This window comes from Musca domestica, unplaced genomic scaffold (genome assembly GCF_030504385.1).
Source record: "Musca domestica strain aabys unplaced genomic scaffold, Musca_domestica.polishedcontigs.V.1.1 213, whole genome shotgun sequence".
NCBI classification, from domain to species: Eukaryota; Metazoa; Arthropoda; class Insecta; order Diptera; family Muscidae; genus Musca; species Musca domestica.
In genome coordinates, this window is record NW_026712260.1 from 20,050 (window position 1) to 46,480 (window position 26,431).

At 34.6% G+C, this 26,431-nt stretch overlaps 1 protein-coding gene across 3 annotated transcripts in view; it reads left to right on the plus strand.

Annotated features, from left to right (window-relative positions):
- The window catches only part of LOC131802576 (dual specificity protein phosphatase 13-like), a 43,794-nt gene that overhangs the window by 15,537 nt on the left and 1,826 nt on the right, over positions 1 to 26,431 (plus strand). The window contains exons 2-5 of one of the 3 annotated variants that reach the window (XM_059122895.1): positions 12,210 to 12,269; positions 22,247 to 22,425; positions 22,515 to 22,643; positions 26,049 to 26,173. In XM_059122895.1, the coding sequence (XP_058978878.1) occupies positions 12,210 to 12,269; positions 22,247 to 22,425; positions 22,515 to 22,643; positions 26,049 to 26,173 (493 nt within the window). The remainder of the gene's footprint in view (positions 1 to 12,209; positions 12,270 to 22,246; positions 22,426 to 22,514; positions 22,644 to 26,048; positions 26,174 to 26,431) is intronic. The other 2 variants (XM_059122896.1, XM_059122897.1) reach the window with 2 other exon arrangements.

Below are 26,431 nucleotides of genomic sequence, written 5' to 3' on the forward strand. Positions count from 1 at the left end.
TTGTAATCACGCTATCTGTCGAACGAATTGAGATAGAAGGCTAAAATTTTACACACAAGTTTATTTTGCCAGTAGGCAGGTTAAGCTCGTAAATGGGTCATGCAGGTCCACGTTTTCATATAGCCTCCATATAGCGGTACCTCCCGATATTCGGTATTATGATGATTTTAGCGACATTATTCACCGAAATTGTTTCAAAATTGGCATTTGAAGTTCGAAATAGATACTACAGCCTAGGACAGAAAATTGTCTGTGCAGGTCTACGTCTTCGTATAGCCCCCATGTAACGGTACCTCCCAATATTCGGTATTTTGATGATTTTAGCGTAATTATTCACCCGAGTAGTTTCAAATTATGTATTTAGAGTTCGTGATGGAAACTACTACTACTCGTGATGGAAACTACTACTTATGCTGGTCCAAGTCTTCGCCTAGGCCCCATATATCAGTACCTCCCTATATTCGGTATTTTGACGATTTTAGTTAAAGTACTCACCGAAAATGTTTGAGATGTCGTATTTGAAGTTCGTAATGGATGCTACAGCCTGTTACAGAAAATTGTCTATGCAGGTCCAGGTTTTCGTATAGCACCGATATAACGGTACCTCCCTACATACGGTATTTTGATACTTTTAGGTAGATTATTCACCGTTTATTTCAAGTTTCGTATTTGAACATGGTAAAGGCTTATGACAAACAAAGCCTATGTAGGTCCACGTCTTCGTATATACTCCCATATAACGGCTATATTCGGTATTTTTAAGATTTTAACAGAATTTTTAACGGATTTAATTTTTAGAAAATTTCCAAATTCGTTCCAAATGGTGGAGGGTATTCAAAGTTCGGCCCGGCCGAACTTACTGTTTTTTAACTTGTTTTACTTGTTTTTAAATCTATACAATTTTGATAATAAGCGAGACAATTTTTATCTCTAATTGGAAATCTGAGAAAGGGAGAAAGAAACGGGAGAGATCACTTTTGTGATATAATTTTTGGATTTGTCTTAAATGATCAAAATTGTATGGGAAATTTTCAATGGTCTGCCATCTCTGGAAAACCTTTGTCAAGAAAAATTTTCCAATCACCTTAAATTTTTTTTCACCTGTCAGCTTTATAAGAAGTTTGCTATGTTAATACCTCTGCCCCGCAAAGTGATTTAACATATATATATACTGATAAGTCAATGCTTATTCCTTAGGCCCCATTTCCGACGCCCATTTTGATTTAAATCAATCACGTAATTTTGGTAAACTGAAATCTAGAACACATGGGTATCGCCGCAAATTTATTTTCCAATATTCAACCCCTTCCCTGCCCACATATTTTTTTCAGTTTTCGCTTGTTCGCATACAAAATGTGGCAATAAACCACACCACACCGCACAATCTAATCCAATGTTTCAACAAATTGCATTACATATCAGGGTAATTGAAATCATTTATATTATTACGAATTTATCCTAGTTTCGTGCTGAAACACTGGCGTTATTATTGGCAACAATGTCGGCACGGATTCGGATTTACACCAAACGGTGACGGTGAAGACGACAACGTACGACATAAAATGCAAATACCAATACAGAACAGAATCAAAAGAAAAAAATCACCAGGTCAGCTCTCCTCGGTAAAGGGTATTACCTATAGCTCTCTATTTGCTGAGTCATGGGATATCGGAAACATGTAAATTTAAAATTTTCTTATTTGTAATCGTAGCACATGAGTCCATTGCCATCGCCATTGCCGTGATCCGGTCTAGGCAGTAACCTGAGTTTTGCAGGTATCCGTTTTCCGTTGGTTCGTTCTCAATTTGTGTTTTTATTCATTTGTTCTATAAACTGTTGATCCACTGACCAACATTTGTATGCAATAAATAGCCAACAATCACATGGACAACAAATAGACCCTCCCCTCGCCCACCCTCCCCCTTTAGTTGTTGTACATCAACTTGATAAAACTGTTCACATTTTACCTAAGACCTTCTTACTTAACTCATCGATAAGTGAATAAACTTGTTAACCCAGTTTGGGGCAGAGGACAGAGTTTGTGGTACGAGTTCGAAACAACAGAGTTCTATGGAACATTTGTGTAATTCTGCTACCAAAATAAACGGAGGGATGGATGGATTTGCTGCAAATGTTGAGAAATAATTCAAATGGTAAGTTCGTTCATGACTTGTTGCAAACAAAGGTCGAATGTGGGGTACAACACGAATGCCATTTATCAAATTAAACAAAGTTCGCAGTTAAATATTATGGCCACAGACATAGTAATTTATATGGCTAATGGGAAAATTACATATATTTTCCAAAAAAATAAAATTTGAATAACCCGAAGCCTTGTGGATGGGGTCAAAAACCTTGTGAATGCAGTCAGAAAGTTGGCTCGTGGAAATAATGTATGAAGGCAAAATTCTTTGCAGAACATTAAGGTTCAAACCCGTCCATAAGTTTTTGGGGATATCAAATTTAGATGGAGTCCTCCTCCTAATTTTGGTGCCTCAAAAAAAAAAAAAAAAAAAAAAAAAAAAAAATACTGAAGACCCAAGGATACATATTGAACAAAGAAGAACACATATACAGGGTGAGATAAAAAACTGCAACAAAGCCAAACGCCATAATGTTTACATATTTTTTTTTTAAATTTTATTGAATGAAGGCAAAAAATGTCGGAAATAGCATCGTATTGTAGAATAAGTTTAGATTTGTTCGAATTGGTTACCTTTGGCACGGATTACGGCCTTCAAACGGCCAATGAAACCGTCAGACGCTGCCCGAATGTTACTCTGCGGTATTTTGGCACATTCCCGGTGAAGCGCTTGCTTGAGGTGATCGACACTTTGGGGTTTTTTAGTGCCAACCTTGCTTTCCAAAATACTCCATCGAATTGGTATCCGGAGATTTTGGTGGTAATTGGGCGCTGGAAATGAAGCGAGGAACCTTATGCTGCTGAGTGCGATGGTGCTGAATCCTGTTGGAATGTCCAAGGTCTGCGGCCAAAATGTTTGCGTGCCCAAGGCTTTAATACAACCTCCATAATTTTTTCGCGATAATATTCGGCATTTATTCTGATGCCACGGTCGATTAATACGAGCGGAGAGCGACCATCGGCTGTTATGGCGGCCCACACTATCACCATGGCCGGCGCTTGAGTTCTGATGGCCAACCGAAGGTGCACGTTTTCAGCTGACCTCTTTGGCAAGTAAACACGATCATTTGTTTGTTTACATACTGCTGGACAACGAATGTTTTCTCATCGGAAAATCCCAAATTCGCCTAATTTGGGCCAAACGAAGCAATTCTATCTGAGGTTGATGTTTTTGGTTGGTTTGGAAATTCCCATTGAATGCTTTTGAAAAGTACTATATGGTACTAAATTAAGCGTTGGGTGAAGGGATATAATTGGAATCCTCAAATTCGATATATAGGTCTCTGTTGGTATGTAGTATTGGAATATGGATGTTGTTTTGGGAGTGTGTATGATAATTGTACAAAAGTACTAAATGGTACTTAATTTGGCTTTTGTTGAAAGGATATAGATAAAATTGATATTTGTATAACTGTTGGTATCTAAGGTCGGCATTTGAAGAAGATTTCGGAAATGTGTACTATAATTGTACGAAAAGTACTAAATAGTACTAAATTTGGTATTGGGTCAAGGAATGGTGCTGATGTTATGAAATTTGATATATATGCCACTGTTGGTATCTGCAGTTAGGATATTGAGGTGTTTTTGGAAATATGTACAGTATTTTTTCGAAAAGTACTAAATGGGTCCAAAATTTCGTATTGGGTAAAGGGATAGGGCTGTAATCCTCAAATTCGATATAGAGGTCTCTTTTGGTATCTACGATTGGGAAATGGAGGTGGTTTTGGAAGTTTGTGTGATAAGTGTACAAAAAGTACTAAATGGTACTGAATTTGGTCTTTGTAGAAGGGTTAGAGATAAAATTCTGAAATGTGAAATTTGGATAAATGTTGGAATCTAAGGTTGAGATTTGGAGGTGATTTCGGAATTGTGTACTATAATTGTACGAAAAGTAAAAAGTATTGGGCTGCAGTTGGGATATTGAAATGTTTTTGGAAATACGTACAGTAACTGTTCGGAAAGTATGAGATGATACTAAATTTGGTATTTGGGTAAAAGGGTAGGGTTGGAATCCTCAAATTTCATATATAGGATTCTTTTGGTATCTACGATTAGGAAGTGTGTATGAAAATTGTACGAAAAGTACTAAATGGCACTTAATTTGGCCTGGGTTGAGGTGATAGAGCTGGAATACTGAAATTTGACATGGATATCACTATTGGTGTCTGTAGTTGAGAGAAGAATGTTTTTTTTAGAATTACGTACTATTAACGTACGAAAAGTACTAAATACTACTAAATTTGGTACTGGGTGATGGGATAGACCTGGAATCCCAACATTTGATATTGAGGTCTCTGTAGGTATTTTCTTCGAATCTGGTGTTGGTTTTTTCAAATGGTACTAAATGGTACTTATCTTGTACTAAATAGTACTAATTGCATGCGTAATAAATATTTCTAAATATGGTATTGGGCGAGGGTATAAAGCTAAAATTCTAAATTTTGCTATTAAGGTCACTGTTTGTTTCTAGGGTTTAGCTATGGAGATGTTGAAATAGTTTTGGACAAAAAATTTAATGTGGGTCCATTGTATATCCTCTGCATCCTCCTTCTTCAAAATTAGTTTTTTAGGACTTTTTGATATAAAAACTTGAAAGTCTGTTCATTTTTGGTTTTGAAATTGGCCAATCAATCATTGATATTTTTGTGAATAATTTTCAATTCAATTTGCCAATCTTCGTCACATGCAATCGCATTTAAATGAATATTTTTACAAAATTGTTTTCTATTTTTGTCCCCATGCCAAAAACATCCTTGAAAACTATCAAATTTATAATTTTCACATTTCCTGCCCTCTGCTACCCCATTTGCATTAATTCTATAATTTGGGCAAATAAAAAAATAAACAATTTCCTGACATTGATATAAGCGAGGCGCATGTCAACAATTAATTTAAACGATAAAACAAATTTCGAATTCTTCGGATGCACCTGTAATGAGGTATTTTGGCGTAAAATATAAAGAAGGGAGGGGAGGGGTGCCTTGAGTGTCTATGGGTGGCCTTGTTGAACTGCAGAGACCTTAGAAGGCAAAAGAAAGACAATATTTTTTAATGGTTAACGGCATCGATTTAATGGCGTAAAAGCCAAGTAGTTGTCATAAATGTCATGACAATTTAAAATGTAATTTGTTTTCGTAAATAATTTTAAAAAGTTTTTCATGAACATCTGGTACGAAAAGGGAATGGGTTTAATTATTCAAAAATTGCGTTAAATCGAGCAAATAAGGGGGAAATCGAAAAATCAAGGAATGAAATTCCATAGACAAAATAAGGTGGTGCACCTATATGCGAATTTTTAAGAACCACTCCGGGTTGGCATCCTTAGGTTCTGACTGGAGATACTGAAAAATAGCTTTCTATGGAAAGTCATTTCGATTTCCTTAATGGTTTTTGTAATGCCTACCTATCAGAGGATAGTCTTCTTCTCAAATTCCAAAATGATTTTCAATCAGCTTGGTGTATATTTCTATTGGCGATGCCTTGTCACAACTGACAATGTTATTTTTTTCTGATCGCTCATCTGGCGGCATATTCCGTTTGATTTCAAAAACACTCTTTAGTTATATCACGTTCATTTGCATGCGTATCTGTGAGTCATCAAAACAAATGATTTACGTTGCTTTTGTCAGAGACAATAAATTTAAAATATATAAATACATTTTGCATTCATAATTCGGCTAGTGAAAAATATTTGTTATAAGCAATTGAATTATACAATGGGAAAACGAAATACTTAACATACCTACATATATGCATACGTGTATACAGATATTCATTCTTTCATAAAATCTGTGTACCATTGCAATTGTTTATATTTCAACACGTACAAGCCAGTAAGTTGAGGACATAAAATTTTATTCGGATGTGTGTTTGGTCTGCAGGACCTCCCTATATTCGATATTTTTATGACTTTATCGACGTTATTCACCGGAATTGTTTCAAATTTGATATTTGAAGTTCGTAATACTTCAACCCAAGACAGAAAATTGTCTGTGCAGGTCCACGCCTTTGTATAGACCCCATATAACGGTACCTCCCGATATTAGGTACTTTGATGATTTTACGACATTACTTACCGGAACTATTTTAAATTTGGTATTTGAGGTTGGTAATGAATACTACAGCCTATGCCTGAAAATTGTCTGGGCAGGTCCTCAATATCAAATTTCCGAATGCCATCTCTATACATTCACTCAATACCAAATTTAGTAACATTTAGTACTATAAGTATACTTTTTGTACTTATTTCCAAAATCACCACCCTATCTCAATCCCAGATGCCAAAATGTATCTAAATATCAAATTTCAAAAAATTTTATCACTACTTCTACACCCAATACCAAATATAGTACCATTCAGTAATATTCGTACAATTATTAACTATTAACTATCTGCATATCTCAATTCCGGATACAATTTTCAGGATTCCAATTCTGTCCCTTCACCCAATACCCAATGTAGTACCACTTAGTACTTTTCGAACAATTATAGTATACGGTTCCAAAACCATCTCCATATCTTGACCACAAACACCAACAATGGCATCTGTATCAAATTTTAGAATTTCATTTAGTACTTTTCGTATAATTCTAGTACTCATTTGCAGAACCGTTCCTTATCTCAAACCTCGATACCAGTAGTTATCGCAGTAAAAAATTTCACGGTTTCAGCTCTGTCCCTCCTTCAGCCAATATCAATTATAGTACCATTTAGTACTTGTTGTTCAAGTATAGGACGCATTTCCACGGCCCCGCCTAATTCCAATTCCAGGTGCCAATAGAGGCTTCACTATCAAATTTCGAGGCTCCAGCTCTATCCCTTCCTTCAATACTAAATGTAGTTCGTGCAACTATACGTATATCCGAAACCATATCTCATTTTCTGAAACCAACAGAGATCTCAATATCAAATTTGAAGATCCCTGCTCTATCCCTTTACTTGGTACCAAATTTCGTACCATTTAATACTTTTCGTACGATTATAGTAAATTTTTTAAAACAATTTCCATATCTCAATTCCAGACACCAACAGAGAGCTAAATATCAATTTTCAGAATTTTATCTCTGTCCCTCCAACCAATACCAACCAATTTTGTACCACCTAGTACTTTCGCACAATTATAGTACACATTGCCGAAACCACCTCCATATCAAATTTGAGCCCCTCAAATTTCAAATTTGAGCCCCTCAACCAATACCCCAATATCCCTTTTCGAACAACTATTGTACACTTATCTAAATATCAAATTTAGGATTATATTTCTATCCCTTCACCCAATAACCAATTTAGTACCATTTAGTACTTTTCGGACAAGTGCCATTCAGTACTTTTCGTACACATTTTCGTAACATATCCATATGTACAGATGAATACCAAATTGGATTTTGTGAAAAGTTTGGCAAATGAAAAGGAAAATTTTCAAAATTTTTTTTCACATTTCAAGCAAATTATCTTCACCCCATACACCCTATATATAGTACAATTTAGGACTTTTCGTACAATTATAATACACATTTACGTAACCACCTTCATATATCCAGGCTACTCATGAACAGCGACTCTAATACAAAAATATGTACCAAATTTCAGATTTCAAGCCCTTTATCTTCATTCAATACCAAATTGTACCAAGTATAGTACTGTCTAGTACTTTTTGTGCACTTGTAGTACCAATTTCCAAAACCACCCCTTTATCACAAACTTAGCACCAACAGACACTCTAATAAAAAAATTTAAAATTCCATCTCCATCCGTTCACCCTAGACCAAACTGCTCCAAATTTAGTACAATTTAGTACAGTTGGCTTACTTAGTACAGATTTCCAAAACCACTTCCATACATCAAACTTATATTCTAAATTGTAAGTTTTTAGCCTTATCCGTTAACAAAATGCCAAATGGTACCATTTCAGAAGTTTAGTACCATTTAAGGACTTTTCGTAACTTTATAGTGGTGCCCATTAAAAACTCCAAATACCAAAATTTCAACAAAAATTGGAACGCAGATATGACGAAATAATTTAAATACAAAATATCGGGTTATATGGCGACTATAACAAAAAGTTGGAAATTTGGACACAAAGAGTAAACAGATGGCTCTTTATAATATCTCTATATAATATCTCTCCAAAAATATAAAACAATATATAAAAATAAACGAAAACACCCACAGACAAACTGTCTGTTTATTATTTTTTCTGCGACACATATATGTATATACGCTACATACCAACTATTTATGTTTAATCACCTGGGATGACTCATTTCTTTAATACTACCTAAACAAACAAACACAAGTTCACAAACACTCATACACTTTGCCTCATAAACATTTGATTTTGTGAAAAATTTGGCAAATTAAAAGGAAAATTTTCAAAAAATTTAATTTTTTGTTTATGTCTTGTGATCTAAACCAAAATAAACAATGAAATCAATTTTCAATGCCTCTACCACCTACCCATTCCCCCCAAAACAGCAAAGCAAATAGTTGTTGTTTTAAAACGAAAAAAATACAAAAATATTTTTTTTTTATGAAAAGCTAATTATAAATTAACAAAAATTGAAAATAAAATGCTGAAAGAAAATACAGCGAAATGTTGGCTATAAATTCTAAAATGAAATAAAATGGCAAGCATAATCCCCCCCTCATTTATATATTATTTTGAGATTTTTGCCATCGTCGAAATCATTGCCAAATGTCATCCATTCACAGCAACGTGAAAGAATATTTAATTTTAAATTGACAAAGGTGGGACATTTTTAACCCATTAAGACGACCTATTGTAGTTGTGGGTGGACTAATTTTTCTTTTTTGGTACACATAAAAAGGTGTTATTGCGTGTTTTTGTGTACATATACGTATTGTATGTGTGTATGTTGACTTGTGAACAACAAATTTTCGAAAATTTGAAAATAACTTGAAAAAAAAAAGTAAACAATGTGAAGGTCATCGCAAGCGTTTTGGTCATTTTTTATGAACATCCCAACAAGGTGTGTGTGTAGTTTTTTTTTGGGTGCAAACATGAAGACGAAATAAGCAGAGAAATATTTTAGCACGCATTTACCTGTAAATTTATTGGCATGACAACTAAAAGACATTTAGTTTGTGTATATATATATTATATTACTGTGTGGGAGGGATTTTTGCGTTGAATTTTGGACTAGAGGTCATTAGCATATGAAAAAGTTTAAGTAATTTTTGATTTTATTTTTTGGATTCCATTTCGTACTAAACGAATAAGAAAAGAATTAAAAAATCGAATACTTTGTATTGGACACACGGAATGAGAGTCACGGATGGAGTGCAGGATAGATGTATTTCGAATTTTAAGGTTGCCAAAAGTAATAAAATGGTACCATTTTGTATTATGTGAACGGATAGAGCTTTAAACTTGAAATTCGGTACGAGAATCAATGTTGAAAAGTTAGTTTTTATACATGAAGTTGGTTTTGGAAATGTGTACTGAGTGTGCGAACTGTACTAAATGGTACTACATTTGGAACGATTTGGTTTAGGGTGAACGGATGAAGCTGGAATTTTAAAATTTCATAATGGAATCCCTGTTGGTGGCAGGTTTTTGATAAATAGGTGGTTTTGGAAATGTGACCAAAAGTCCACGAAAAGTACTAAATAGTACTATATTTGGCACAATATGGCATTGAGTGAACAGAACAGTGCTTAAAGTCTGAAATTTGTTATTAAAGTTACTGTTAATGTGTAGCCTAGACATATAGAGGTGGTTTCGGAAATGGGTACTATATTTTGTATTCGAAAAATACTAAATTTGTGCGAAAAGTACTAAATGGTACTAAATTTAATATTGGTAAATATATACTATAATTTTACGAAAAGTACTAAGTGGAACACATTTGGCATTGAGATATCATCAATATCAAGAATATATATATATATATATATACATATATATATATATATATATATATTTATATATATATATATATATAAATAATATATATATATATATATACATATATATATATATATATTTATATATATATATATATATATATATATATATATATAAATAAATATATATATATATATATATATATATATATATATATATATATATATATATATATATATATATATATATATATATATATATATATATATATATATATATATATATATATATATTGTGGCGTCTAAAATGTATATTTCGGTGGAGGGTATAAAAATTACAAAACAATTCTCTTTCTTTACTCGAAATTTTAATTAAAAATGCGGAAGACTATGAAAACCCTAGAAGCTAGAGTGATTTCCACAGACGGACAAACGGACGGGCATCGCTAAATCGATCGATTTTATGCTGATCAAGTATATATATATATATATATATATATATATATATATATATATATATATATATATATATATATATATATACATTTTTTTTACACGGTCATTTTTTTAATTTTATGTATAAATATATATAAATATATATTCTTGATCAGCATAAAATCGATCGATTTAGCGATGCCCGTCCGTTTGTCCGTCTGTGGAAATCACTCTAGCTTCCGAATTCAAGTAGATTGATAAAATTTTCCTCAAAAGTATATTATGTCTGCAGGACCTTTGGTATTGAAAATGGACCATGTAGGTCCACGTTTTGGTATAGCCCCCATATAACGGTACCTCCCGAAATTCGGTACTTTGTTGGTTTTAGCGACATTATTCACCGGAATTTGTTCAAATTCGGTATTTGATGTTCGTAATGGATGCTACAGCCTATGACAGAAAATTGTCTGTGCAGGCCCACGTCTTCGTATAGCCCACATATAACGGTACCTCCAGATATTCGGTATTTTGATGATTTTAGCGACATTATTCACCGATTGTTTTTTAAGCTTCGCATTTGAATATTGTAATGGTTTATGGAAAAAGTTACCTATGCAGGTCCATGTTGTCGTATAGACCCTAATATAACAACTACATTTTTAAGATTTCAACAAAATTTTTAACGGATTTTATTGTTGTTGAGAATTGCCATATTCGCTCCAAATGGTGGAGGGTATTCAACGTTCGGCCCGGCATTTTTATTTGTGTTTTTTTTATTCTTTTAAAGTTAAATTCTGTATAGAATATTCCTTCTTTTCACACTTTCTGCCAAAAAAGAAACTTAATGTAACTTTTAGGCGTCAACTCGAAAAAGTCCAAAGAAACATTTATCATAAAAAATATTATATATTTTCGAGCTTTTTTTTTGGCAACAATTGTACAATATTTTTGGGATATACAATGGAAATATTGATTTATTTTCTTTTATAACTTATATTGAAATTTGATTAAGAATATTTTCGTCTTTCACGTTATCCTTCTAAAATGATGTTTTATTGGAGATTTTTGCATGAATTTTCATAGGGTATTGCTTTAACCCTAAAATGTTTTTTTTTTTAATATACTCGTAAATGAATTCCTGGTATTTAGGGGAGACTTAGACTTTTGAATTTTATTGAATTTTATGACAAATAATTTTGTGGAATATTTTGACTAGCAATGATCCCGTTTAAGGGGAGTTTTAAATCAAAATTTAAAAAAAGGACCAAAAGGGCGACTCCCTTGAGGGTTAACATTTCCTACCAAAATAATCTTTGTATTATTATCTGTAATATTGCCGAAGACACTATGTGTCAAAAATCAACGGATTCTATAGAATCTTAATCCGAAAAAGTTAAAAAAAGTGGAAGATTGGGAAACTTGACCCTTTTTGGGTTACTTTTCGATGTATACTTTCAAAACGCCGAGATGTGTGTCTTCTATTTTCAGCTCTGCTTTCATAATTTATTGGATTTTCCTTGTCATTATTTTTTGTTTGTGTCACAGTTTTATATTTATTTTATACATTTACAATTTCCTTGAATTATTTATTATTCAATTAAAATTGTGATAATTTATTACAAAAAAAAATAATCTTCTTACGTTTAAATATTTTAAAATTAAAATTTATTTATTTAAATTTATTTTAAACATAATTTAAGTTATTTTTCAATTATTTATTTAATTTCCGTTTATTTCATTTTATTCTGTTTATTTTTTTTTACAGCTTCCCTATCAAAGATCTTACACTCCAATCAGTGACAGATACAGTACTCTGTACTATCAGGTTGGCTATATGTTTTTGTTGTTTGTTGGTCGTTCCATAGCAAAAAAAAGTCGTACGCTAGTTGCAAATAAAAAAAGTGCACGTGAACACGTGCTTGTATTGTAAAGTCGCTTATGTTTTGTTGCTTTCCTCTTTTAAAATTCTCTTCTATTCTGTCATAATTCTTAGAAATAATGTTCATCGTTTTCGTCTAACCTTGTGAATGTCATGTGGTTTTTTTTTTAACAAAATGTGGTATATTATTAGGCTTACAATGTTAAAAATAACACAAGCCAACTTTTAGGCGCTGAAAAACAGAAAATGTTTTCATCGTTTTTGTTGTTGCAGCGATGTCTGTCGCTCTTGTCACGTTGTCTAAGTGCCCGTCATATGTTAATTGATTGCTATTCTCGTTCTTGTAATGCTTCTTTTTTTTCTTGAAATAGGCTAATTGGTTTAATGCAATAACAATAATTTTAAGGTTTGATATATTAACCCGAAAATATATTCTAGAAAATGAATTGAAAATGAAGATAAAAAGGAATGAATTTATTAAAAATGGAAATGAAAAAATAAACAAGTAAAAAAGCAGTTAGGTTGAAGCACGGAACGAATTTGGAAATTTAAAAAAAAAATTAAATCCGTTAAAAATTCTGTTTAAATCTCAAAAATACCGAATATGACCGTTATATTGGGGTCTAAACGAAGGCGTGGACCTGCATAAGCAACTTTAGTCGTAAGCCATTACAATACTCAAATACGAAACTTAAAAAAATACGGTGAAAATACTGAATATAGGGAGGTACCGTTATATCGGAGCTATACGAAGACCTTGACCTGCATAAACAATTTTCTCTCATAGGCTGTAGTATCCATTACAAACTCCAAATACGAAATTTGAAACAACTCCGGTGAATAATGTCCCTAGAACCATTAAAATATCCTCTTCTTCCAGGGGGTAAAGTGCTTAGAAAGAAGTTCTGGTATGGATTTTTAGACAATTCCATTGAAAATATAGCTAAAATTATCTAAATACAGAAAATAGAGAGATATTGTTGTATGAATTCTGTACGATATCGTAGAGATATATAGACAATACTCTTCCAGGAAGGAAGGAACTCCTTTGAGGATTTTCAGACAATTTCATTGAAAAATTTGACTAAAATCATCAAAATACCGAATATCGTGATCTGATATAGCCCATCTTCGAACTTAACCTGCCTGCAGACGATAGACTGATATATGCAAGATTTTAGCACGGACGGACAGTGCTAACTCGTCCTAGAATTTTAAACTGATCAAGAATATACAGGATGAGATGAAAACACTGCAACCATTTTCAGACTGCTGTCATTCCTAGGCCACTCGTCCGACAACTGTTAAAATTATTCCAGTGACAGCTCATTACATTGTTTACAAGCGGAAAAAAGCATTTTGGTGAGAATTTTCCAGAAAAAAAGTTATTTGTGATGACATTCAAGCGTGATATGATTTCTCTATATTTGGCTGGAAAACCACAAGTGGCTATCTTTAGAGCACTCCAGCATTTTAATGTGAATACATCTTTTGTGTCTCGCACCATCACTCGTTACCGTGATACTGGTAGCGTAGCTTGACGTCAAGGAAGTGGACGGAAGAAAACAGGAACATTAGCAGAAATGATTCGAAAAGTAAAGAAGCCACTTGATCGAAACCAGCGTCGCAGTGGCCGAAAAATGCCTCATGAGCTGAACATATCGCAATATTTCATTCGGCAAATATTGAAAAATGGGCACGGGGTAAAGCCATTGAAATTCCAAAAAGTGCAAGAACTTAGACCGCAGCAGAAAGAAAAGAGACTCAAAAGAACTAAAGAGTTGCTTCGCTTGGCCGAAAGTGGTGAACTGACGAATTTGGTTTGCTCCGATGAGAAAACATTCGTTGTCCAGCAATTTGTAAACAAACTAAATTATCGTGTTTACATGCCAAAGAGTTCTGCTGAAAATCTGCACTTTCAGTTGGCCACCACATCTCAAGCGCCGGCTATGGTGATGGTGTGGACCGTCATAACAGCCGATGGTCACTCTCCGCTCGTATTAATCGACCGTGGCATCAGAATAAATGGCGAATATTATCGCGAAAATATTCTGGAGGGTGTATTAATGCCTTGGACACGCAAACTTTGGCTGCAGACCTTGGACAATCCAACAGGACTCAGCACCATCGCACTCTACACGCGCCACCCAAGAATCTTTACAAAGTGAGGTTCCTCCCTTCATTTCCAGCGCACAATGACCACCAAAATCTCCGGATACCAATCTGTTGGACTATTGTGTCTGAAGTATTTGGGAAAGCAAGGTTGGCACTAAAAAATACCAAAGTGTCGATCACCTCAAGCAAGCGTTTCGCCAGGAATGGACCAAAATAGCGCAGAGCAAAATTTGGACAGCGTGTCACGGTTTCATTGTCCGTTTGAAGGCCATAATTCCTGCGAAAGGTGACCAATTCGAACAAATCTAAACTTATTCTAAAATTTGATGCTAAAAAATACGGCGTTTGCCTTTGTTGCAGTTTTTATACCCTCCACCTTGGAAAGGAGGGTATATTAACTTTGTCATTCCGTTTGTAACATCCTTATATATTCGTCGTAGACCCCATAAAGTATATATATTCATAATCAACATAAAATTCTAAGTCGATTTAACGATGTCCGTCTGTCTGTCTGTCCGTTGGTACTTGTAGGTTATAATGGGTCCCTGTGCGTGTGGCAAAATATTGCATGTATGTCCACGTTTTGGTATAGTCCCCATATAAAGGTACCTCCCGATATTCGGTATTTTAATTTTTTTGCACATTTTTTCACGGATGTGTCTAAAAATTGGTATTTGTTGGTCATAATGGGTTCCAGTTCCGGTGACGAAACATTGCATATATGGGTCCATGATTTGGTATAGCCCCCATATAACGGTACCTCCCAATATTCGGTATTTTGATGGTTTTTGCCACATTTTTTCACTGATTCGTATAAGGATTGGTATTTGTGGGTATTAGTGGGTTCTAGTTCGTGTGGCGGAACATTGTATTTATAGGTTCACGTTTTGATATAGTCCCAATATAACGGTACCTCCCAATATTCGGTATTTTGATGATTTTTGATACATTTTTTCAAGAATTACTCTGAAAATTGGTACTTGTAGGTCATAATGGGTCCCTGTGCGTGTGGCGAGTCATTGTAATTATAGGTCCACGTTTTGGTATAGCCCCCATATAATGGTACCTCCCGATATTCGGTAATTTGATGATCTTTGCCACATTTTTTCACGGATTTGTCTCAAAATTGGAATTTGTAGCCATAATGGGTTCCAGCTCCGTTGATGAAACATTGTATGTATAGGTCCATGATTTGATATAGCCCCCATACAATGGTACCTCCCGATATTCGGTGTTTTGATGGTTTTCGCCACATTTCTTCTAATGTTTCCTTTACCCTAAGGTGGAGGGTATTAAAAGTTTGGCCCGGCCGAACTTACTGTTTTTTTACTTGTTTTTATCTCACCCTGTATATAGTGACTTTAAAAGAACCCTTAATAACTTCAGCATCCAATCTGTAATACTTTAAGGGTAGACTAGACCCTCAAGGATTAAACATGACCTGTGCTGGGGCACAGATAGTTTAGTGTGTGGATAATATAACCTAACCTGTATAGACTTATTTTATGAGGAAAGGGGGACTTTTCTATAGGGTCAGTTATCTAACGTTTACATTGAAAAGCCAGTAATGCTGATTTTGGTCATTTTTCTTCGAATATGAGCGAGGAGACTTTAAAAGAAGTAAAAAAGCAGTAAGTTCGGATGGGCTGAACTTTCAATACCCTCCACCATTTGGAATGAATTAAATAATTTAAAAAGAAGTTAAATCCATTAAAAATTCTGTTAAAATCTTTAAAATACCTAATATCGGAAGGTGCCGATATATGGGGCGATATACGATATCGTGGACCTATATAGACAATTCTCTTTCAGGGGGTAAATTGCTCGCAAGGGACTCCTTGTATGGAATTTCAGACAATTCCATTGAAAAATGTGGCTAAAATCATCAAATTACCGAATATCGGGGGTACCGTTTTATGGGGGCTATACGGTATCGTGGACCTATATAGATAATTCTCTTCCAAGGGATAAAATATCGATATCGTGGCCCGATATAGCCTATCTTCGAGCTTGACCTGCCTGCAGACAAAAGAGAGATTTGTGCAAAATTTTAGGTTCCTATCTTAATTCGTTTTGACTGTAGCGTGATCACAACAGACGGACAGACGGACAAACAGGGCTAAATCGTCTTAGAATTTTACGCTGATCAAGAAACTTTGTTGGGTCTAAAATGATTATTTCGATGAGTTACAAACGGAATGACGAACGTAATATACCCTCCATACTATGTATGGTGGAGGATACAAAAAAATTTTTTTGGGAGACCCATTACATTAGCAGGATCTCAACAAATGAGGATTTTTTAAATCTGCTATGCAAGTATTGGGAAACAAAAATATTTGTAGTCGATAAGACCATATCCGTCTTTCTGGCCGTCGAGTGTCGAATGATGTTTTAAATTAACAAATCGTAATCGAAATTAACTGTAATTCAGGTGTGAAAACTCATCTACTCCTAGTTGACTTTGGCCCACTGTACACCTCTCTATTTATATTTTTACTTGGCTTATTCCCATTTTCTTTTAGACCTAACAGTGAAATTCCTGCATATAATTAACTTCTTGTTTTCTTGATTCCTTCGATTGCATTTTTTCTTCGCCTCCGTTACTTGGTGTTATTTGCATATCTGTCGGTTTTTTGTTTTTGAGATTTCATGTTTGACGTCGATGTTGTTGTTATTGTAACCTGGTGTTTTTTTTTTGTCACACGTTGGCTATGGGCCAATAATGAGCAATGTGGCGAATTGCAACTGCAAAAAAGAAATAGCCGAAAAAACTAAACACAGGCATATCTCACACATAGATTGGCATATTAAACGAAACAGATTCTCAAAATGCTGCCATTTTGCTGTGTCGACAGGAGAGAAGTACCAAAAAACTACAAAAAATAATACAGGCGACAGAACAACGCGACGACAGACAGACAAATCCGACAAATTAGTAGAGGTTTTGCTTTGTACATTTTTCTATTGCCATTGTTGTGTTTCAGGGTCATTGTAAAAATTCTATGCACCCATATACATGTATTGTACATTAGAAAGTGAAAGTGTGCATGAATGAAATGTTGTAGGGGTGGGGAGGAGCAGGAGGAAGGACAAGATGATAGTGGTTTTCTTTTGTTAATGTGTTTTTTTTTTCTTCTTTCATATTGTCATATGTGTGACAAGTGCAATGACAATGTTATTCAGAAAAAAGAAAAACAATATGATTAAATTTTTATAATGTAACGAGAAAATGATTTGATTTTTACCCAGAATCATTTTTGAAGAAATTTTGGTAATGGCACCGAAGTAACCAGGGGACCCGGCCCCCTCAGATATTGTACATTTTAAGCTATGTTTAGAGAATTTTGCTTAAAATGCACATTTTTGGATTGCCACCATCCCATCCCCAAAATGGTTTCAAAATGCATTTCCGACCACGTCGGTGGGCGAAGGTCATTGTCGGTCGCAATTTCTGGCCATATTTACTTATATATCACTTGGACAAAATTAAAGTATAAATTTGGTACTGGTACTGGTATCTGGTATTGGGGGAATGTATAGTGTTAGAATTCTGAAATTTACAATGAGGAGAAATCGTGGCATAGATGAATCAGAAGGCTTTCAGGAGATTCAAACTTTAAGTGTGCGAAAGTACTAAGTACTATTAGTACTAAAAGTACTAATTTGGTACCATGATGTGCTGAAAACAGACATAGCTAAAATCTTAAAATTGTATATCGGAATGAAAGATGGAAAGCATGCCTGATGTAAAAATATCGAATCTAAAGTTCGTACTGTAAAATGTACGAAAAGTTCTAAATGGTACTAAATTTGGTACATCGTGACGGAAAATAGCTGAAATTGGTCATTTTGTTATTAAGATCACTGTGAGTGTGTGACTTTTTATACCCCCCTCCACCATAGTATGGAGGGTATACTAAGTTGTCATTCCGTTTGTAAAACCTCGAAATATACATTTTAAGCCCCACAAAGTATATATATATTTCTGATCGGCATTCAATTCTATGTCGATTTAGCGATGTCCGTCCGTCTCTCTGTGTGGAAATCACTCTAGCTTCCGAAAAAAATGAAGTAGGTTGATAAAATTTTGTAGAATTTTTAGTATTGGTATGGGCTATGTCCACGTCTAAGTATAGCCCCCCAATATAACGGTAACTGCCGATATTTGGTATTTTTATGATTTTAATGACATTATTCACCGGAACTGTTTCAAATTTCGTATTTGAAGTTCCTAACTGTTACTACTGTCAGTGACAGAAAATAACATATGCATGTCCACGTTTTCGCATAGGCCGCATATATTGGTACCTCCTAAGATTCGGTATTTTCATGATTTTAGCGACATTATTTACCGAAATCGTTTCAAATTTCGTATTTGAAGTTCGTAATGGATACTACAACCTATGACTAAAATTTTCGTATGCAGGACCACGTCTCCGTATAGTCCCCATATAACGGTTTTCATTTAGGTAGTAGTTTTCGATTTTTATTTTTGAAAATTTCCAAGTTTCTTTAAAATGGTGAAGGGTATTTTCAAGTGGCCTTTTACTGCTTTTTTACTTTTTTAATCCAAGTCTAGCCATGTTATTCACTGAAATTATTTAAAATTTCGCATATGAAGTTCCTACTGGGTACTGCAGCATATGACAGAAAATTGCACATGCAGGTCCTCGTCTTCGTATGGGTCCCAATATAACGATAACTCACGATATCCAGCATTTTGATGATTTTAGATACATTTTTGGCCGGAATTTTTTCACATTTTGTATCTAAAGCTTTAAATGGGTAAGAAAGTACAGTTCAGTTCTTCGTATAGGCCCCATATATCGGTACCTCCCAAGAAATCGTACAGGTCCATATATCGGTAGCTCCCAAGATTCTGTATTTAATTTTAGTTAATGTGTACTACAGCTTGCATATGCAACGATATTCGGTGCTTTTTTATAATTTTTGCTGTATTTTTCTACCGGTTTTTATACCCTCAGCCAAACGGGTAGAGAGGGCATATATCATTCGGGGCTTGCTGGTGCGAACGATAACTCTAGAAGGGAGTATCCGATTTTGTCCAAACTTGGAACATAATGGTGTGACGAATGGATCGAACGGACCACTCCTTCTGGTATCCCCCACAAAGGGTCAATATTTGGAATAATTATTAAACTCATAAAAAGCGATATAAGCACCGAATTCTTTCAAACTGGGCACATCCCAATACTTCCGCCAACACATGATCTTGTATGAATATGGGATATATCGGACCGCTTCTTGTGGTACCTACTCCACAATGGGTCAACATTTTGAATAATTATTAAACCCATGAAATGCGATATAATCACCCGATTCTTCTCAAACGAGGCATATCCCAATATTTCTACCAACACAAGATCTGATATGAATTTGAGATTTATTGACCCGCTCCCCATTTGGGGTACAAATTTTGAAAAATTTTAAGAAACAAATCAGCGTTATTGCTATCTACGGCTGATCCAATGCAAATATGTAAGATATATTGGTCCACTCTTTCTGGTACATAACTAACGAAAGTCGATATTGTCCAAGATTGACACGGCGTAATATTTATATCAAAGTTAGGTGGAATACGAAATGGACAATGTTGGTCCACTACTTCGGTATCTCTTTCATAAAGCGTCAATATTTTGAAAAATAATAATTTTTTACTTTTTAGGCTCGATTTTTTATAAAACCCAAAAAAAGTCAGAAAAAGGGCTCATTATGGGGTACATACAGGGCTTGAGAATTTTTCCTCTGGGTATGCTCTACACCGGTTTCGGTAACGAACGTTTTGCTAAATTCGATCTTGGCCTCTGGTTATGTCCAACACTAGCTACGCGAAATAATTTTTTTTACACCAAAACATAATTTTCATGTACTCTAAAGAATCGGCCCGTCCGGGTTCAAGGACTCACGTCTCTGGATCCTGGAAAGATAAAAAATATTTTAAACTATAATTTGGCATATATTTTGTGGACTTTCAAAAGCGGTCCTTTTTCAATTTTTGGGCGATTTAAAAAAAGAAACAGTAAGGAAAAGTCAAAAGTCGGACGGGTCTAACTGTACGATACCCTACAACACTATGCATATTTAGAAGAGCTCCAGTAACAATAAAAATTTATTTCAAGTAGATCATACCACCTATCAACATTTGGCTTTAGAGCAGTTATAGTTTGCTATAGAGTGCATGGAGAAGGGTTATATTAAAAAATATATATCGGAGCCGAGCTGCACAAAATGGAAACGTATGTCCCGAAATTAACTCCATCTGGGCTGATATTAGCCATTATTTGCACAAAACCCCTGAAATCGGACTAAGGATATATATGGGAGCTATATCCAAATCTGAACCAATCTTAATAAAATTTGGCAAAGGTATTTCCGAGCTCTATAAGATATCTGGTACCAAATATCATTGTTGTCGAATGCATATTAAGAATGTGAGGGACTTAAACACCAAATCAGATGAAACATGTATATGGGAGCTATAGCTATATCTGAACCGATTTGACAAAATTCGACGTACCTACTTCGAGACTTAATTCGGTTGGATGAACAAAATTTCAGGACTTTTGGACTCATATTGGCCATTTGGTGCAATTTTAAACCGAAATCAGTTGAAGATATATGGGAGCGATATCTAAATTTGAGCCGATTCTTACCAATTTCAATAAGGTTTGTCCTTGTTTGGAAATTTTCATCTCAATTGTATTATAAGTGCGACCTGTATTTAGCTCACAAGAATACATGGACGGCCGGACAGATGGACTGACATGCATAAATCGACTCAAAAAGTTATTCTATGAAGATCCTCAAAAATAACTATGGGTCTATCTCGCTTCCACCTCCATGTTACAAACAAATGCAAATACCCTTACCACTATGTGTAGGGTATAAAAGTACTGCTCCGGAATCAGGGTACAAATACCTACCTCTAGAAAAATCTGAGAGTTTTTACTAAACTACAGTTAAGCCCTTCCTATTATCTTCAGAATATTTGGCATTAAAATGGGTCATACATTCCTTGGGGTCATGATTTCAGGTATTTGGACTTTTTGGACTGGACTGTTTGAATTGGTCAAAGTGTTAGGTCATTGGTTCGACCCTATTAATTTTTGGGTTCTTAAACTAAATTTTCTTGTAGGATACAGGCTTGATATTGGGGTTAACCTTGATTGTTAAATCATTAAACCGTTCTGTTTTCCTACCGGCCGACCTACCTTGTCAATGATTGTCATTGTCATTGCCATTGTCACATTGACATTGAATCCATTGTTTTTGTCCTCTTGTGTTGGCGCTCAGGGTTTTTGTTATTGTATTTCCTTGCCCCAACGAAAATCCACTGATCTCATGCATGGCCATAGCACTGCATCTTTGGACTTGGAAGGATATACATATGTATTTATATATTGTAATTTATTTGTATGACATCTTGGCAACGGACTTGACTTTATTCGTTCAGTTAGTCAGTCAGTCGTCCGAATGCATGTCATCACATACTGCACGAATGGTTTTCTTGGCCAATGTCAATGGGGATTTTGTGTTCTTCATGGCTAGATGAGTTATTACCATGACCAAGGCATATGAATTAAAAAAAAAACAAATTTTATACGCAAAGGCGGCGAAGGATGGATGGATGAGTTTGAATGTGTAAACGTTATAAAGATTATGCATAATGTTGTCTCTCACACACACATATATACATCTCGTGTGTGTGTGTATAATAATGGACTTTATTTGTTTCAAGAGAATAATTTTGTCTTTCTCTCTCGCTCTGTTTTGTATTTTTTCAGTCGCCCAGTCGTCTGGAGACAGCTGCCGGCACCTCAAGTGAACATACCACAGGACGCCAATTGCAACGAGTCCTCCACTACTCAATGACACCATGCATGCAAGGACCCCTAAGATCCGAATGTGCCATTCATGACGTTGACTGTGATGAAGTGTATCCCGGTATCTATATTGGTGATGCGTAAGTAGCGGCGGCTGGTGCCACCATGGCCCTGGCTGAATTTTCATTTTCGGATGACATATAATTTAAAATTAATTTCATTTGTACAGAGCTTCGGCGAAAAATAAAACTTTCCTGCGCATGAAAGGAATTACACATGTCTTAAATGCCGCCGAGGGTTGTCGTTACGGCCAAGTTGATACAGGGCACAGCTATTATCGTGATATGCCAAGCATAAGGTAATGTTTTTTTTTTTGAGGTAGCTCTCATATGTCACTCATGTCACGTCAGCCAGAGTGGAGCATTCACATTTGATTAACTCATACGTTTTTCACCATTAACTAATTACAGAGAATTATTTTTGTGGTTTAATTTGTTTAATTTAATTGTACACGAGTATACAGAGAGATATTTGTTTGAGTTTTTTTCAGAGTGGGAGTTAGTGGAAATTAGGCAAATAATCCAAGAAGGGGTAATGTAAACAAACAACCTTCAATATCATCAGTAGATTGAAAGTAATGGAATATTCCTTAAATAGATGCAATATAAACATAACTTAGTGAACTCATTACCAAGTAATGAGTAAAGTCGGCATAGAGTGTGCGCTTACATCTTTCATAATTTTTTTTTTGGTTTCAATTTATTTGTCGACTTTTCTTTTCAAAACGAATTATTTAGTAGATTTATTTCTAAGTAGTTACGATTTTCAAAAAAAGGTTAGAAAACCATTATTTGGTAATGGAATTTTTAACTTGGCAGTATAATCAATGATGCCTCCATCCCTTAACTTGTACCAAACTGCGACTTTTTCCGGATGGTTGGTAGCTTTTGCTTCTGTCTGATCTTCACTCCAAACTTGACAATTATGTTTAGTAACGTACCCTTTGTACTAAAAATCAGCTTCGTCGTTGAACACAATTTCCCTATAAAAGATTCTGCATGGCAGTAGGTTGATAAGCTTAAGTTATTGCACTAGGTGTATTTCGAAGGGCTTCAAACCTTAATCCTTCCGCAAAATTTTCCATGCTTTTAAGAAACAGAGGCCCCATAGCTGCGAACGGCTTCATCGAAAAAGAAAGGATCATTCGATTTCTTTCCGACTTTGTAAATCTTAATATTTATAGTGCTAGATAAGGTGCTAAAATGGGCGCTACTGCTTTACTTCTTTTTGTACCTCCCTCGTAATGTTTATAAAATGTAAACGAGTCCATTTGTCCTTAAATTTTTCATATCCCAACTTTTATCTTGGTCTGATAAAAAGATAGATGGATCGGCCCACTCCTGCTGGTACCACCCCCACATTTTGAATAAGGAAATGTTTATAAAATGTAATGGAAGAATCCGAATGCATATTCCAACGGCTCTCCCAATTATAGATCTAGTATGACTAGGAATAGATCAAATCATTCCTTCTTGTATCTCCGCCACAACGGGTCAACATTTTGAATACTAAACATCATCATATCCATCCGCAAAAAGAACATACATAGTATGTTCCAAAAAACCTTAAATCTGACAGTACAGTTGTATCGGGCCTATATGAAAAAACGGACCTATATGACCTATTTTTATACCCTCCATCATATATAGTATGTAGGGTCTATTAAGTTCGTCATTCCGTTTGTAACTCATCGAAATAATAATTTTAGACCTAAAAAAGTATGTATATACTGGATCAGCGTAAAATTCTAAGACTATTTAGCCCTGTTCGTCTGATAGGAAGCTAAAAATTTGCACAGATCAGTATTTTGTCTGCATGCAGGTCAAGTTCGAAGATGGGCTATATCGGTTCACGATATTATGTAGCCTCCATACAACGGTACATCCCGATATTAGACATTTCGATGATTGCAGCCAAATTTTTTAATGAAATTGTCTGAAAATCCACACAAGAAGTTCCTTCTGGATACTTTACCCCCTGGAAGATTATTGTCTATATAACCCCCATATAACAGTACCTCCCGATATTCGGTATTTAGATGATTTTAGCAACATTATTTACGGGAGTTGTTTAAAATTTCGTATTTAGAGTTCGTAATGGGCCTATGACAAAATATCGTCTATGCTGGTCCTCGTTCTCGTATATATCGGTACCTCCCTATATTCGGTATTTTGTTACAGAAAATTGTTCAGGACCAGGTCTTCGTAGCCCCATATATCGGTACCTACCTGCATGCGGTATTTTGATAAATTTAGCTAGAATCCAATATAAGGGTTATATTCGGAATTTTTAAGATATTAACAGAATTTTTAACGGTTTTAATTTTTTTGAACACTTCCAAATTCGTCCCAAATGGTTGAGTTATTTAATAATAAAGGACCACGACGGCACTTGGATTCTATGCGAAATACATGTTTGAATAAATGTTTTGCCTTGACCCACGACGGTATACTATGGACTGTCTGGCCTTATTTTCGTTCCACTCACCTGGTAACATTAATCGATGTTCTGAAATTCACTCGCGTTCCAGGATGCTTTCAATGGCCTTCCCGACGTTGGTCGAATAATAAAAAATGCTTTAAAGCTCTTATAACAATTATTATTTAAATTACCTAAAAACAGTATTCATTATTAAAAATAAAAAAAACAAAGTTACGAAGTTAAAAAGCATTCTTCCCCATGTGGAAAAAAGTTAAAAATTTTCAAAAAATAAAATAGAAAATAGAATCATTTAAATTTCTGATAAGATCTTAAAAATACCATTTTAGGGTCAATGCGAAGACGTGGACCTGCATAGCCAAATCAACATTAAATTTATTGCTGATCAATAATATATATACTTTGTGGGGTCTAAAATGTATATTTCGGGGTATTACAAACGGAATGATTAATGTACCCTCCCGTACTATGATGGAGGGTATAAAAGCAAAACCACTCGCTGGTGTAGTAAAAATGAGGCAAAAAAGTTTTTAGTAATTTGAAACCTATTTGATATGAATTCTCGAATACACTACCATATCCGTGAATTCACGAAAATTTTTAAAATTTAAGGCTAAAAAGTATAATTTGTAGAATTTCTTAGAACAAATTCCCAAAAACACTACAATTTCTACTCTCTAGTCTTTAGTACCGCTTAGTACGAATTTTAAAAAGCTTCATTATGAAAGATGTTCTGAAGTTAGAGCGAGCTTTTAATCAAAAAGCGCCAGCTAAATGACCACTACAGTTCATTTATGGTCAAAGGGTTACTTTAGTTTTGGCGAAGCAATAAAAAATCTCATCTCAATAAAAACCAAGTAACTATGTTCTGTATACTTGTATTATTGATTAATTTATTTATTTTTATTAATTTATTTCAAAATTTATATTTTCATATTTTCTTGACAAAACTCGCTGCTTATCACATCGATACCACTACTACGACAACAATCAAAATTTACACACACCAATTATAACAACTCCTTTTGGCATTATAATGTAATTTTAAATTCATTTGCCTTGTAAAATATTGCATTTGAATCGATTACAAATACGACATGATCACGAAATGAAAATATATCGCACACACCCACTCGCACATACACATGAACATGAACATATACTACTCACACATGCATAATACATGATATGCGGAAAATCATGCAACGCGATATATCGTTCATAAAAAAAAACATATAAATATTTTATTTTTGAATGAGAGCAGAAGAAACAACAAAGACACTATTTTCAGGTATATGGGCTTCCCAATGGTTGATGCTCCGACGACAGATATTTCACGTTATTTCTATGTGGCCGCCAAATTCATTGACAACGCCCTGAGCAGTGGAGGTAAATATTAGTGGCTTTTAATGTTTATGTATATATTATATTATTATATTACCATTATTATTACTAATATGTTTTATGTATTACCAATATTTCAACTCCTAAAAGTATGCATTAAGTATTTTTAGTAGAAAATCTATGATGCCTAGACATATTGACTACTTGCATAAATTTTGAAGATACTGGTTAAAATCCTTTTGTTTAATTGTTCAATAAAAAGGGTGATTTTTAAGAGCATAAAAAAGTTTTTCAGACACACAA